The 15,095-nt window shown below is 46.0% G+C and overlaps 1 protein-coding gene across 4 annotated transcripts in view; it reads left to right on the forward strand.

Annotated features, from left to right (window-relative positions):
* The window catches only part of HHAT (hedgehog acyltransferase), a 195,648-nt gene that overhangs the window by 31,830 nt on the left and 148,723 nt on the right, over positions 1-15,095 (forward strand). Inside the window, exons 1-7 of one of the 4 annotated variants that reach the window (XM_075412935.1) lie at positions 490-598; positions 1,008-1,144; positions 2,526-2,593; positions 4,771-4,884; positions 5,517-5,711; positions 7,000-7,212; positions 10,714-10,885. In XM_075412935.1, the coding sequence (XP_075269050.1) occupies positions 1,051-1,144; positions 2,526-2,593; positions 4,771-4,884; positions 5,517-5,711; positions 7,000-7,212; positions 10,714-10,885 (856 nt within the window). In that variant the 5' untranslated portion in view covers positions 490-598; positions 1,008-1,050. Of the gene's footprint in view, positions 1-489; positions 599-1,007; positions 1,145-2,525; positions 2,594-4,770; positions 4,885-5,516; positions 5,712-6,999; positions 7,213-10,713; positions 10,886-15,095 lie in introns of those variants that run through there. The other 3 variants (XM_075412932.1, XM_075412934.1, XM_075412933.1) reach the window with 3 other exon arrangements.

Raw genomic sequence — 15,095 nt, forward strand, 5'->3', positions numbered from 1 at the left:
CACCCTCTTCCCAGGACGCTCCTCACGACCCCACCTCTGCGAGGGTGCCCGCGTCCGCAGTCAGGTCGCGACAGGCGCGACGGAAACGCAGACCGCAGCGAGAGCTCCTCGCCCAGCCGGCTCGTGCCTTCGCTCGAAGCCAGCCGGCAGGCTCTGGGCAGGTCTCAGCGCTTCGTGGCCACGGACAACGGCGCTTATCGGTGAAGGGGCCCTGCGGCCGCTCTCCCAGCACGCCGCGGCCAGCGAGGAGGCGGGAGCGGGGCCTGCGCCCGTCCCGTCTCCAGGGAGGAGCCGCAGCCCCGGGGCGTCCGGCGCGGCGAGGCCGCGCGGGCCGCGGGGTTCGCTGCGCCGCGGCGGGAGGGTTGTGGCGCCGCCCGGCGGCCGGCAGAGAGCGCGCAGAGGCGGGGAGCTCCGCCCCGCTCCCGCCCTCCCTCCCTCGGCGGCGGGTGGCCGAGCTGTGCGTTGCGTGGAGCGGCGGGGGCGGCTTGGCCCGGAGCTGCCCCTCGCCGGGGCACCGCCTGCTCGCCGCAGGGCCGGAGCCTCGCCTCGGCGCGCCTGGGGCCGCGGCTGCCGCTCCCGGCAGCGGAGCGCTCCGCAGGTAAGGGGGGAGCGGGATCCCCCCTCCGCCTCCTTCAGTCCCAGGTCAACGACAGCAGCCGCGGTCGGCCCTGGCCCTAGTCCTGCCCCGAGGGCCCCGCCGGGCCTGGGCCGCGCCCATCCCTCGGCCCCGGGGCCTCTGCAGTCGTCGCGGCCGGGCGAGGGCTCGCCTCCCCTCGCGGCAGCTGCCGGCGGAGCCCGGCCGCCTCCTTGCCCCGAGCCCGCCCCGCCGCAGGGCCCTGGCAGCGCGGGGGCCTGAAGCGCGCTCGGTGGCCGCTGTCCGGCCCGGCCGGCTCCCGCGCCCGGAGCCCGGCGTGCGGCGGCTGCGGTGCCCGGCGCGGGGTGTCCCGCTGCTCGGTGCCCGTCCGCCCTCCGCGGGAAAGCGTCTCCCGCCCTCTCTTTCCCCGCAGGGAGGTGGCCGGCGGGGTCTGCGGGGCAGCGGCTCCCGGGCCGATGCTGCTGCCGGCCTGGGAAATGTGTTTCTACGGGCTCCTCACCGTGGGCTCTCACCTCTACGCTTTCCACGAAGCGCACCGAGTGTCCCAAAGTAAGTCCGCGGTGCGGGTGTGCTCGCTCTTGCAGCGCTTCCCACCCGTGGCTGGTGAGGGTGCTGGGCTGGAGGTGTCCTCTCTGCCTTGGTTTCTGCTTTGCTCCGCTGCAGGGAGCGCCTGCAAACCAGCCCTGTGTGAGGAAGCAGAAGCCGTGGGCCAGCTGGGCAAAGAGCTTTGTCTCAAGGCTTTTCTGCCTCGGGTGCTGGGAAGTCCATGGCCAGTGGCGTCCTGGCACTTGACTGTCAGGGAGCTAAGGAGGGAGACCTCTGAGGTTTGGCTACTCAGACGGAGGAAGTTCAGGAAAGTTGAGTCTGAACTGGGGTTTTTCTAGTCTTGAACACTCTCGCCTGCAGCCCCTTGGAGGTGGATGGTTGAGAAGCAGCTGTGCCTCCTGAAGGTGCTTGCTTGGGGACTGAACCTGGGGAAGCCGCAGGGCAGGTGGGTGCTGCCCTGACTGGAGATCTGGGGCTCTTGTGCTGGGCTGTGGGCTCAGAGCAATGGCTGGATCGGGGTTGGGGTCAGTTTGTTTCCAAACACCCACCTGTGGCTTGTGTAACCTCTTGGTAGCTGCTACAGTGGCTTGGTTTTGTATCAGTGGGGCTGTGTAGCACAGCGTAGGAGTAGGTTTTTAAACAATTTAAATACAATTTGTAGGTGAAAAGAGGCTGTGTTCTGGCACATCGGTATTTTAAGGGAAGCGAAAGTATTGTCTAACAGAAGTCTAGCTAGTTAGATAGGCTCATTAGGGAAATGTGTATTGCAACTTGTTAGGCTTTAATCACAAGGTGTTCTACATTAATGACCCTAGCTGGCTCACAGAAGTGCTTAAGGGACAGACAGGAGTGCCAGAAAGGCAGTTGCAGGGCAGTGAGGGACGTGCTGGGTAAATGAGTACAGGGCTGTGCACCCACATGTGCAGCGCGTCTTCTGATGAGATGGCAGAAGGCTGTATGGGAGCAGGCTCTGGAGGCCACTTCTCTGAGCAGCTTTGTACTGGTCACTGTCAGGTCTGTGTGTCTCTTCTGCTCTGGTGGGAGAGACCGGGCAACCCTGAAAGAGGGGAAACAAGGATTAGTGCAGGTTTTGTGCCGTGAAAGGGTGGTTGCCACCTGCTACTGCCCCTGTTGCAAGGGGGAATCAAAGCATAGGTTTTGGGCAATTTGGTGGCTTTGCCTTTGCTGCAGGGCAGAGCCGTGGCCTGGTTGGGCAGCTTGGTTGCTGAGCAGTGACGTGGTGACCTGCCCTTCCCTGGCTCTGAATGTCCCCGTTGGCAGAGGCAATGTAGGAATGTGTTACTCTTGAGCAGCAGAGGTTATGTCTTTGACTCTCCATACTCTGACTGCTGTGTCCTTAGCAAAAGTTTGTTCCTCTCTGCAGAGTATGAAGCTGCAATGGACAGAAGGTTTGGGCTGGAACCAGGGACTGTCTTTCGGGGCCTCAAAAAGGTAGGATGGATGACTGGTACCAGCATCTTATATTTTGTGGCAATAATGCTAACATCATGTCTCTATGCCCTTTGCTCACCGAGCTTCTGATTTAGCTTCAGAGGTTTGTAGTAGCTTTGCAGATTTGGATGTTGATAGTTCATTTTAGTCTTTTTGTTTCTAATGAGGAAGGCGGCCTTGACAGGTGTGGTGATCTAAGAATCATAACCAGAGTTTTGTTTCTTTTCTTGATCCCTGGCCTTAAGTGTTTCTCCTTTGTTACATCACATAATAGCCTTCTGTTTGGCCTTAAAAGCTGTGATCACCCTTGACATTTCCTGCAGCCTTTTTCCCCCTTTTTCCTGTCACTGACGGCTTGGATAATGCTTAACAGCAGTGAGCACACATTTTCCTCTTAGTTGGCCTGTAGTCCAGCATAAAGGAGAACAGATTTTTTTGAGGCATAAGGGCCTAAAGAAACAAGCTTGGTCTCAAAAAATGAGTAAGAAAACTAGCACACCTCTACCTTGAACAAAAAAAACCACCAAACCTCCCCTGCCGTTGCTTGCTTTTAACCTCACTTCATTTTGAAGAAGTGCAACTAACATATGCAATAATGCAACTAACTTTGAGGATGACTTACACAAGACCAGGAATATATGTCTAATGGAAGTATTCTGGTGTTTTGGCCCACTGTCACTGCTGACAAGGACCCTTGACATGTCCTTTCCAGAAAACTATAAAGCAATTGTGGAGATGAACTTTTAGTGGGGCTCTGTAGGGGACACAAGGCTACCAACAGATCCCTCTTACCTAATTTAGGTAAAAACGCTGTGTCACAGGAATCTCTAGCTGAACTGGTTCATCTGATCCCACCTAGGCTTTGCTGAAACAGGGAGTGAAAATTCTCTTTGTTAAAGATTTTGTCCTCACACGAGTGGGTTACACTAGGTATTGCTTTATTCACAACTCAGAGTTGGGCCATCACCTCAGTGAGTGGCAAAGCTTAACTCGCTAGACCAGTTTATATACATTTATTAAACCGATTACATCAAGTCTAGAATCTTCACAAGTTTCTAAGCAACCGTTCCGTTCCTTTAAGTACATAATTTATTAAATTCTTTCTATTCTTCTGTCTTCGTAGAATTCTCCCTCGCTGGTTTCAGGCCTTGGTTGGTTTCAGGGTCGTCTCGGAGTCGTCGTCTGTCCTTCATCTTCTTTTGTGAATTCTGTTTGATACAATCCATACAATTGGTTTCTATCCCAATTGCAACATACCGATTGTATGGTGTCTTAACACAGCTGTGTTTACACAACTGAGTCTACCTTCTAGCTCTATGATTTTATTCTATTCTATAATCAATCTTTATAATCAATCTCTTAACACTCTTCCAGCAAGGTCCATTTTTACCCAAGCTCTTGGTTTTGTAAGGCAGAGCAGAGTTGCTCTCTGAACCCCACAGGAGAGGTGAGGGGCACGCACAGGAAGAGCAGTGCTCTGCTTCTGTGTTGCCTTTCTTAAAAAGGCTGACAGAAGTTGAAAAAAGAAAAATTCCTGGATAAACTTTGCACGAGTTAAGGATAGTGCAAAACTGCGGTTTTTTTTTCCCTTCTAAAGGAAGAAATCCTAAAATTAAAAGGATCAGGGCAAGCAGAGGTGTGAATTTGGATTTGAAGAGATGGCCAGGAAGAGTAGTAGCAGACTAATTTGTTTTCCAAGAAGCTTCCTGATGGGGAACCAAAGCAAGGACATGTTGGGGTAGGAAGCTCTGAGAAGTGGGACCCTTGTTCCGGGCTGCATCTCTGTGTAATCACCAGCCTGTTCCACATGTCCTGAGGAGACGTGTGTGCATATGAGTGCCTCCCTGCCTGCTTTGTGGTTAGAAGACTCCCACGGTGTTCATGGGGAATGGCAGTGATTGCTGCTCAGTCCGGTTCAATGCTAGCATGGGGTTTAGGAGTTACGACACCATCTGAAGCTCTTTTTCTGAATTTCACACCACTTGAAGTCAAATGGAACTCTTGGAAGTCACAGCTGTAAGCGATCAGACTGCATTGCTGAAACAAGACTTTCCCCAGGTGTTGAGTTCTGTGGTGTTGGGTAACAGACCTGATGTGTTACGGAAATTTTCCTTGTCCTGTAAGAGCATGCTTTTATGGCCAGATGCACATACTGACCAGTTCCCTTGATGCCCCAGGACCCCATGGACTTTGAGTGGAGCTACTGGATTGAATGGGGAAGGGAACGTATACTGTGGCTTCTGGCTGGTCACCTGCTGGTATCGCAAGTGTCCAGGCTCTTGGCGGAGAAGGTATGTATGGAATTTCTTCACAGCGGGGAGTTTCTGTGGGATTCAGTTAAGTGTGGGCATGGGAACCTTGGCTTTGGGGCTACAGAGTGTGGGAAATCCCATTCTGTGGGGTGAATTGTGTGAGTGGGTCTGTAACGATGCACAGGTGAGCATGAGTAGGTAGGTTGCCTGAGGTCTGTGTTTGGAGACTTCAGCTTCTAACCCTTGAAAGCATGTTACTTGTTGTGAACCATTAACCAGTGTCAATTGACCTGTTACACAAAAGGAGGGTGTAGTTATTCCCTTCCAAGACTATAAAGTGATGACTGCTTGGGTTTTGGCATGATTGCATGGTTCTGGGAAATGACTGGCATGTGGTGTCACACCTGCTAGTTTGCGGAAGCAAAGAAAGAAGTTGTGTGGTCCCTCAGATCAGGAAGGCTCTTAGTTTCGCATGTGCTGCTACAGAACCCCCTTATCTTCCATTTTTATGGATACAGTTGGGTTTCCCCGAGTTGTTTTATGTGTTCTTAACCTTGTTGACTGCATTTGTTTCTACTGTAGACCCTGCATAGGACAGCACAAATAGTGAGTGCTTGATTTCCTTTAGAAATAATAAAACTAAAAATTGTTCTTTTTTATTTTTCTAACAGTATAAACCATGGTGCTTAATGGTTTATGGAATGGCTGCCTGCTGGTTGTTACTGGGAATCAAGGGCTTTGCTGTCATTTTGTTACATGCAACTATTTCATTTGCTGTGGCTCAGTTTCAGCTGTCACTCCTGACATGGTTGTGCTCCCTTATCCTGCTATCCACTTTACGCGTACCAGCTGTGGAAGAAGCTAAGGTAATGTGAGAAAGACTAATTAAGCATCAAATTAATTATGGTGGTGTTTGTCCATTATGGCAGTTATCTTTATGACAGAGTGCTATCCCTTCAGTTGATGTAAGCAGAGGTTGGCTGGAAAAACCTTAGGTGGTAGAGCTGCAGTGACTTATGCTGGAGCTGCTCCAGTTAGAAAAGTTGTGTTTCTCAATCATGTTGGCTGGTGCATTGTGATGAAAGTATGTGCCTTAATGTGTAAGTGGTAGTCAGGAGAGCTGGAGCACAGTGATACTTCACTAGTGCTCTAGTAAACACATTTCTTATTTGTTGGAGCTATAATCATAACAAGATGCTGGATTTTGGGTTCATATCCAGGAGCTGCTTAGTCAAGCCTGTCCATGCTTTATTGGTGACTGCAGGCTTCTGTATGGGAAAGGAGACTGTTTCGCCAGCACTGTGGTTTGTACCAGATGAATTGCTTGCTTATGACTGGTTGGTGCAAGCTCAGTTTTTCTCTAAGGACTTTTGCTGGGCAGTACAGATTTTAGACAAACTGCTGCTCAGTTGTGAGGAAATGTCCTTATTGCATTTACTTGGACTAAGGGGAAGAACTTGGACATGTGTTTAAAGGCTTGTTGTTCTGATGTTCAGTGGGGTGGCAGAGGGGAGATGAGTGGGTAGGGTCTCCTCACATGGTGTAGACAGATTTGTGTCTCACTGAGGGGGGAAAAAGCCCACTGCAATATAAATGTAATCAGCCAGACTGTCTGCTGGTGTTTCCAAGTTTTCTTGTGATGATGTGTTCTTGCTGTGGGAAATAGGTGTGATGGTGTCAAAAACTAGATAAAGGCTCACTAGCATCTTTCCAGTCTTGGGCTTCCTTAGGAGTGACTTGATTCTCTTCAGATCTGGACAGCTGCCTTGGCTTCAGCCCTAGCAGTCCCTTGGCTGTCTGTAGGGTTGCCAGCTAGTTTGGATATTGTATTACTGGACCAAACCTGAGGGAGATAATGGCATCCTGTAAGAACAGCTCTCTGCTGTCATAGTTCTTCACAACCTAATATATTTCTGAAATCAAGCTATTATCTCTTTGTACTGGTTGCAGTAGCTCTTTCTCCATCAACAGCCAGTGTTTGTTGTTCATGCATTAAGTGGTGCTGTTCACTTCAGATGCTCGTTCCAACTGACGGAGGATGCTTCCTGCTGCTGGTGACCCTGAAAGTTAGGGTCTGGGTGGACATCGCTCTCCTGCCATATTGAAAATATACTGCTTTGCACCATTGTGATCCGGCTTTGTTTTGTCTTACAGAGAAAGTGGTACGACACAGAAAACGAGTATTATCTGCTGCTCTTCACAGTGTCTGTCCGCTGTCTCTTCTGCACTAGCTTCAGCTTGGAGTACTGCTGGCATGGACCTGCCCAGAAGTCATCCCACTCGTTCCTGTGGATGCTGGCATACGTGTTTTATTATCCCACGTTCCACAATGGACCGCTTTTGAATTTTGATGAATTCAGTAAGCAGGTAACAGTGTTCTTGAGATCAAGCAGTTACAGATTTTTAGTGCATCTGCACCTCGGGTGGATTGGGTGAAGAACTATTGAAGCGGCTGGTGATGTCTTTTCAGATGCCAAATCTAGACACAAATCCTGTACTTTGAGTAGATTGAAGCATGATAGGTTGTTTTTTTCCTCATCTTGAGAAATGTCAATACCAAGCATGAGAGTGTGTTATGTAGGCAATTTCATCCAGTTTTCCTTGAGAACTTTTTTAATAGTGTGTTTCATAATGTGGTTTATAGGTAAGCCTGAGTTTCTATTTATTTTCTAGTTACCTACTTGTCAAAAATTGCTACTGATGAGACTTTCAAACAGAAGGTGTTCCTAATGTTAGGCTGTATCTAATATCCTTTTCTCTGTAAGTGTTGAAGTACGCTGCATGTGAAAGGTGAGGCTGTAGTTAGAAACCTGTCTTGGGTATTCATGTTTGTATGCCAGCCATGGCATAATACTGAACTCACATAAGGCTGGTGACTAACACTGAGAATATATTTAGTCAAAACATATTGTCAAAATAACTCTTTATATGTAGTGCTTAGAAAGCAAAACAGTTTTTGAAGGCTGGATGACTAATCTTCTTTATCAGACTCTGATCTCTCTCCTTCTGAAATATTTTTCCCTCACGAGGTACTGGGGGGGGGGGGAAGGGGGAGGAAAAAAAACCCTGACCAAAGCCGAACTACAGAAAAGGAGTTTTCATTCATGTATATTTTGACTGCAGTTAAAGCGTCTGTAACTGGTTCTGTAATATTTTTTTGTCATTACTAATGATTTCAAGAATTTAAATTTTTACTTAGTCCTCGGAGTTTAAGAAGTGTTTGGGTGTCTAAAGCAATCTTCCACGTGATTTTGAAAATATCAAACAACGTTCTCGGATTGTGAAGACTGGACAATTTTGAGCATAGCATTGGGAATTTGACAATGTCTTGGATATCGTGTTTAAGACAAACCTTCCTCCCAAAGTTCTTTTACTTTACAAGATGTTTTTTTGTCTGGCATTAGATTCATCCTCTCAACCAGGGAGCCAGTGACACATGTTGTAACATTTGGAGAGTGTTCATAATTTTAGCACGTAGCTGCTGAGCTAGATTTTTGTTTTGCTTTCCTCTGTCAGGTGGAATAAAGCAACATTTTCAGTAGCAGCTGGCTGTTAACTCTGAAACAGATTTCAGAGTCACAGAAAGCTGCTGGTTTGTATTGGGAATTCCTGAAGACCCCAGTGTCCCTCATGTTGGTGTGAAAACAGCTGATGATTTATTTGGAATGCTTTTCCTCAGACTTTAGCAAGCTGACCAGCTCCTTTAATATGAAAGACCTTCCTATCTTACTGCACATTTTTTCTAGTGCCTTGCAGGCTGCTTTTCAAGCCTGCTTCTACGTGACAGGGCCAAACCCCAGACTTCTGTGCTTTATTGCTTTACTTATTTGCTTGCACACCGGAGTGATATGCGAAACCACCACCCGTGCTGTCTATAGCTAACGTCATTGGGATAAAGTGGATGAGTGGACGTTTCAGAAATTAAAACAACTGTTTCAGTTTATGTATAGAAGCCTAGGCATTGCTTGCTTCTGTTTATACTTGGAAATTTTCTGAAGCCACAGCAAATAAACTGAGCTTTATGAAGGTGAAAACTGAGATTCTGGTGGACCTCTGAGTGACAAGTCCTATGCTCATTTGTCTTCAGTAGCTTTAGAAGAGGCAAGGCTCAATGTTGTTATCCTGGGTCGGAAGTTGTAGGAAAAGTCCGCATAGACTTGCATAGAAACTGAGGTGTTTTTCTTTTTTTACTGCTTATTGTTTTGTAGCTTTTGAAGTGTGTTAAATTCCACCTATGTTCTTGTACCCCTAGCAAAGGAAGAGTTTTTTAAGGAACGTTCCAGTAGATGTGTGAGACTCCCAGGTTGAGAGCAGCTTGGAGGTAGCTGTTAGGAACAATTGGGGGGGGGCGAGGTCTTGCATTGAAACTGAGCTCATCTGATATGGCTCAGCAAAGGCCACCTGTATTCTTGGTGTGAGGAGAAAAAGGAAGATTGAGATGGGATGTCCGTATTTGCAGTGGGTTCTCGTTTAAATATGCACAGACTTGTTTTCTTAAAGCCGTAAAGAAGACAGAACAAACTGAACAACCTTAATGTGTTTCTTGTTGGTGTTTGAAGTGTGTTGTCAGAGCTCTTGCCTGAGCAGAGGGTGTTGCCTTGACAGTTGAGGTTGGAGAAGGTCTCTGAAGTTTGCAGTACCCAGCAGTTGATTCAAAGTGCACAATACAAAGAGTGCATTTATTGCTGCTATCAGAAAAGACCACCTGCAGAACCTTTTAACTGAAATTGAGACTGAGGTGGGAGATCCTGCTGAGCACACTGGAAAGCAGAAGTCCTGGAGAGGGAGACAGAAAAACTGCTGCATGGCCCAAACAGTGCAATACCAGTGCTGGCAATTGGCATCCATTGCCAGGCAAAAATGAGAGACTGTGACACTTCATCAGTGGCCTTGTTGAATTTCTGGGTTGAAGCAGGGTATAGCAGTTCTAGTCATGGGTTTGAAGGCCTGTTGTGCAAATCCCTGCAACTAAGTGGTAGTCTCCAAGCTTTCATCTAGCTGGTACAAGTGAACCTTCAAAATGAGCATCCTGCTTCATTTGTAAGTGAGCAGCACTAACTGCGTGTTAGCTGTACTGTGTGTTTGCAGTTATGAAGGAGGTTGGTTGGCTATCTTGTAGGTGCATTTTTGGTGGCCAGTTAGAGACTGGAGAAGGAGATGTTGTGCACACAACAATGATGGATGTACAAAACATTACTACATTTTTAGGCAATCCTATGTTTCTGTTATTTGATCATATTCTCTTTCACTGCGGAAAGAAGGTAAAAGAATGGTATACCAATGTGTTTGCTATAGTCGGCAACATAAGAGTCTGGGGCATCTGGAGAAGCCTGTGAACTGCAAACCTTGTCTTATCTGATACTTAACTTGCACTTAACTGCCATTTGTTCAGTACACCGTGTAGGTCTTGCTGACCTTGGCAATGCCACAGGAGAAGAATGAAGAACTGTCCTCAAATAATCAATCTCATGCAGCCTGGTAGAAGTTGGAGGTATTTTAAGTGCAAGCAGTCAAAGCCTTCCTAGCTGTAGTTTCTTTAAACTTCTTTGATTATCTCTGAGGCTGGTTAAGTTACAGGAATTAGTCTCATGCCTGGATTCTGTTCAGGTTAACAGCACTTGGCCTCTTCTACAACAGTTTGGTGCAGTTCTGTTCACATTTGGCCGCTTGTTGATTTCTACTGCTTACTGAGATTGAGAGTGGACAGACCAATCTCCCTCAAGAGTATGTCAGGAATTTCGAAATGGCGTTGTCAAATGGTCTGCTTAGTAATGAATAGCAAATGAAATTTAAAAAAATTCTCAGGATGAGTATTTGAGTAAAACAGTCAGTTGTGTGCCATATAATGTCTTTGGATTTCTTCTTTAGATGAGGAGACAAGAAGCCTTCAATTTGAAGACCAATCTCAGCATCTTAATCATGGGCGTAATTCGTGTTTTCTTTTGGTGGTGTCTGGCTGAGCTGATGATTCACCTCATGTATATCCATGCTCTCTACAGCAGTGCTGCACCTCTGGAAGCTGCATCATACTGGGCCTTGGGTGAGTATAGAAACAATAGCAGGAATCTCCCTTCACCCCCTCTTCAAGAACCTCGATCTACATCTCTTTTATGCCCATCTATAGGTACTTATGAATAGTACATTATGGCCAGTCACTGTTGGAAAGGTGTGTGTCTAAACTTTGGTCTAAAGTGGCTTTTCCCTCTCAAGTCATAGAAGTGGACTCTAAAGAAGTTTGTTTGATATGGAGATGGAGGAGGGGAGACGTTAATGATCTCCTTCTGTATTTGATGTTTCCAGTTTGTATTCAAGTTCAAAGGTAAAATGCCAGCACTCATGAAGAGAGCAGAGGGAAGGAACTGCAAATGGGGTGGCCTGAAAGTAGCAGTCAGAGTCTCTCAGCTCCGTTTTCCTGCTTGACTTCCCCCTCCCAGCTCCCTGTTATTTCGTTAAAATACCTAAGTGTAGGGGAGGAAATGAATGCTGATGAATGTAGTGCAAAATGGCAAGAGCTTTGGGTGCTGGTATGTGGGTAGGTGTCGATTGGTTTCATTTTTTCCACTGTCCTATGTGTATCACCAGGTAGGAAGAACAAAAGCAGAGAAACCCTAGGCCTTAAAACTGGGTTCTGAAAAAGCCTTGGTGATTGCTGAATTGAAGGAGATGCCTTTTGCTATACCAGCAAGTAACAAGAATCGATACACACACGCTGGTATGGTCCTGTCAAGCATTCATTAGAGATCATGTACGGGGTGGGGGGTGTGTGTTGGAGGATGCTTGTGTGTCGGACTTCAGTCAGTAGAGGGCATTGTGTACGCTTTGTCTCTACGCACTTAATATACATTTCAATATGTAATTTTGTATATATAAAACAAAGCAAGAGCAGATGGAGAGCAGCGAGATGTTTGCCTCCATGGTTCATTCTACTCGGTCTCTGTTGAGAAAGTGGATTCTGAGTTTTCATTTTCTGTTCTAAGTGCCAATTCATTGATGAATTAAATCTGTTGGCTTCCGGTGTTGTTGGTATGTTACACAAAAAGCTTTGCTGCATTACTGAGCATGTGGAACCTGGTAAGTGCTGGCCACTGGATAAGGTGGGCAAGGCTACAGAATTAGGGACGAAAATTTCCAGCTTTGGTGTTACTGGTGCATTCCTCCCTCCCTTCAAAACTACCAATGTTGATTTTTTTTAAAAAGAGGGGAAAATGTTACTTTCCAGACAATAGTGAAGTAGGCTATCTATTTATTTGATGAAATCAAGTGTTATATCCTAAGAATTAAAATGCATTTTGAACAGGTGATTAGAAAAGGCTAAAATGTCTCAAAGCAACAGGTGGTGAAAGTCAGTGTTTGGATTGTAAAGCTGCCTGATTACAAGATGATCATCTGAATTGAAACAAGTCCCCTGTGGAGACCCTGCTTTTAGGGAGAGGTATGTTCAAAGTGTTAACCCTACTCTTGTTGACCTTTGTCTTCGTGGTAGTGAGAGCAGGATGTTCAAGTATTATTGTACAAATGAGATTTTGAGGCAGAAGTTAGTCACTTTTTAAAATGTTTCCTCTACAAGTTTTACCACAATGATTATACAGGTGTCCTTAGACAAGTGTCAGGACACTGTTGTGACTTGCTTTAGGGAGCCAATGATATATGAATGAGGGTATTGGTTGTATTTTTCTGTTGACCCTTTCCGGATCCTTATGGATCTTACCAGCTTCTACACCAGTTCTTGCACAGAGCCAAACACTTCTCTCCGTTATTTCGCATTCCGTGTTATTAAAACCAATTACATCAGATAACTGAGTCTCGAGACCAAGGAGGCAGCTTGTTGTTGATTCAGGAGAATTAACCACATGGTATTTTAGCCTTTCTGCACTGCTTGTTTTTTTGTTCTTCTTTTGTTTCCCGTTTAACTATAGAAGCTTCAAAGCAGCATGGGGTGTCTAATTACGTCGTGATGCCTGGCTGCCCCAATAGCCTGGTAAACTTAGGGGAAAGGTTGTGAGGCTGCCTTGCAGTTATCTCTAATTAGGGAGGTTGTAAATGCTCCTGCATGATTCTTCTGGGATATTTTCGAACAACAGGCAATAAATGCCAGCGGTGCAGGTAAAGGCAACAGTGCTGTGAGATTTTGCTCTTAAGGGTGATGATGATAGTCAGTATACACCTCAGAAGTGTGAAGCTACATAGCATTCTGCATTACTTTGTGTGTTGTTCCTGTGAGATGAGAATGCAAAGAAATAAAAAAACAAAACACAGCCTGAGTTGCAATGCTGATTTAAAAATGCCAGTGTACAACATTAATAAATGTACATGGCCATAAATGACAAGGCGGAAATGCTGAAGTTACCTGAAGTAACATTACTGAGTGCACACAGGTATAAACTTAGGAAAATATAGTACATGGGAGAATGCGGTACCCAGCAGTAAAAGAAGTATTTTCTCTTGTGTGGAAGGAATTAGGCAAATGAGTTTCTAGAAGCAGCGATGTACAAGATGGTGCATGTATGGTTTTGATACCTGTGTGGTTAACTGTAACAAAGGTGCAAGCTGCCTTCAACATTACTGTTTGCATGCATTAGCTGCTACTGGTAGATTTTGTGAATTGTATGGTTGTTTTTTAAACTTTTTAAATTTTGAAACTTGTGTCCTTTTGCAACTAAGCCAAAGATCCTGTTAGGTAAAATATTCAGATTCTTGTCGCCTTTTACAAGCCAGTACCTGGATTACTGTAACAGCACTTTTGCCTATAGGTTGCGTTACCTCACTCCTTCCAATTCATTTGCAAATGCCTAGTTCTGTGTATTCCACTACTCTTCTGAATGTGAGCCTGTCAAGTCAGTGCAGAATTTCTCGCTTTCTAGAGGAAGCCACTTTCTGTCCCAGATAACCCAGCTGAGCAGTGTGTTTCTTGTGACACGTTACTGTAGTGTCTTAAAGGCTTGGAGGGTGTTGGAGCGTTGCCTTTACCCTTTGCTTGTTGAATATCCTCCAGTCTCTTTATTGGCTGTCTAATCAGGGTAGATCAAGCCTTTCTCTTCGATAAACAGTGATGTGGCACATACTTTCCTGCATTGTTGTACCGTGGATGGAAGAACTGCTGTAATTGAAGTATCTGTGCAATCTCTTTAATTGCTGTTATATGCAGGTTTTGTTTGTAACTGGCAAGTTTCAAGGTCATTAGCTGGGCGATAAGAGTGTTGGGAATTGTGAGCAAAAGACTAAACACAGTGCATGTGTAGTTCTTGTAAAGGTAGACCTTTCGATTGTCTCCAAGTCACCCCTGTTTTCCTGAATTACTCCTCTCCCTACTTTCCCTAACTTGTGCCTGGAAAGGCAGCTTATTTTCTTGCCCTGTGGGTCAGCGAGCCATGGAAGTACATAGTCAGCAACCTGCTCTGAGAGACAGCGGGTTGCATCCTCTGTGCATCAATCCTTTAATAAGTAGGAAAGTGTCTTGTTTGTACCGTGGGCCCTGGATTTTGGGAAGTTTAAATGAAAAATGGCTGGAGTCCTAGCTGGAGAGTCCTTTGAAGTACAGCTTTCTTAAAACTATTCTTTGTATTATTTAGAAGAACTTCTTTACTGAAAGAGAAAAAGGACGTTCATTATTTAAGCTTTTCAGCTAGACAGTACACTGTCTATTGTGTAATTGTTTTCTCTGTGTTGAAGATTTATAGCTGTATTTCTGTCCATGGTATGAGAAAAGCTGGTTGCATCCACATCTTCCATGGACTAAATGGAAAATTATTGTGGATCTGTTTTTGGGATGTCTCCTCCCCTGCTCAATACTGCAATACCCAGGTATTGCATAGATGTCAGAATTTCTTCTACCACATATTCCTCCTCACATTTAAATTGTTTCCTTTAGCATTCTGCACATACTTCTTTAAACTTGCATGCTTATATTGCAACAAGCTGCGGTACTGGAGACCGAATGCCATGTGCATTAACAAAAAGCTGCATTGTATGGGTCTGAAAAAAGTGTATTTTCATGCTGAGTACTCAGCATTAATTTAGTTTCTGCAGTCACCTATGTTTGGAAGCAAGAATAACCTCCAAGAGGAAATGTTAGCCTCTGGTATGGAGGAAGAGGAGGTGGTGAGAGCTAGCTTTGGATAGAGGTGCTTTTAGATATGCAAATATTAACTCTTTTGGGTAACTTTAAATTCTTTCCAGTCAGCACCCATAGCTCTAGCCCCCACAGAGACTTTATTCTTCTCTGTGTAGGGCCGTGGGAATCTTGCTCCCTG

Source organism: Opisthocomus hoazin, chromosome 2, assembly GCF_030867145.1.
Source record: "Opisthocomus hoazin isolate bOpiHoa1 chromosome 2, bOpiHoa1.hap1, whole genome shotgun sequence".
Lineage (NCBI taxonomy): Eukaryota > Metazoa > Chordata > Aves > Opisthocomiformes > Opisthocomidae > Opisthocomus > Opisthocomus hoazin.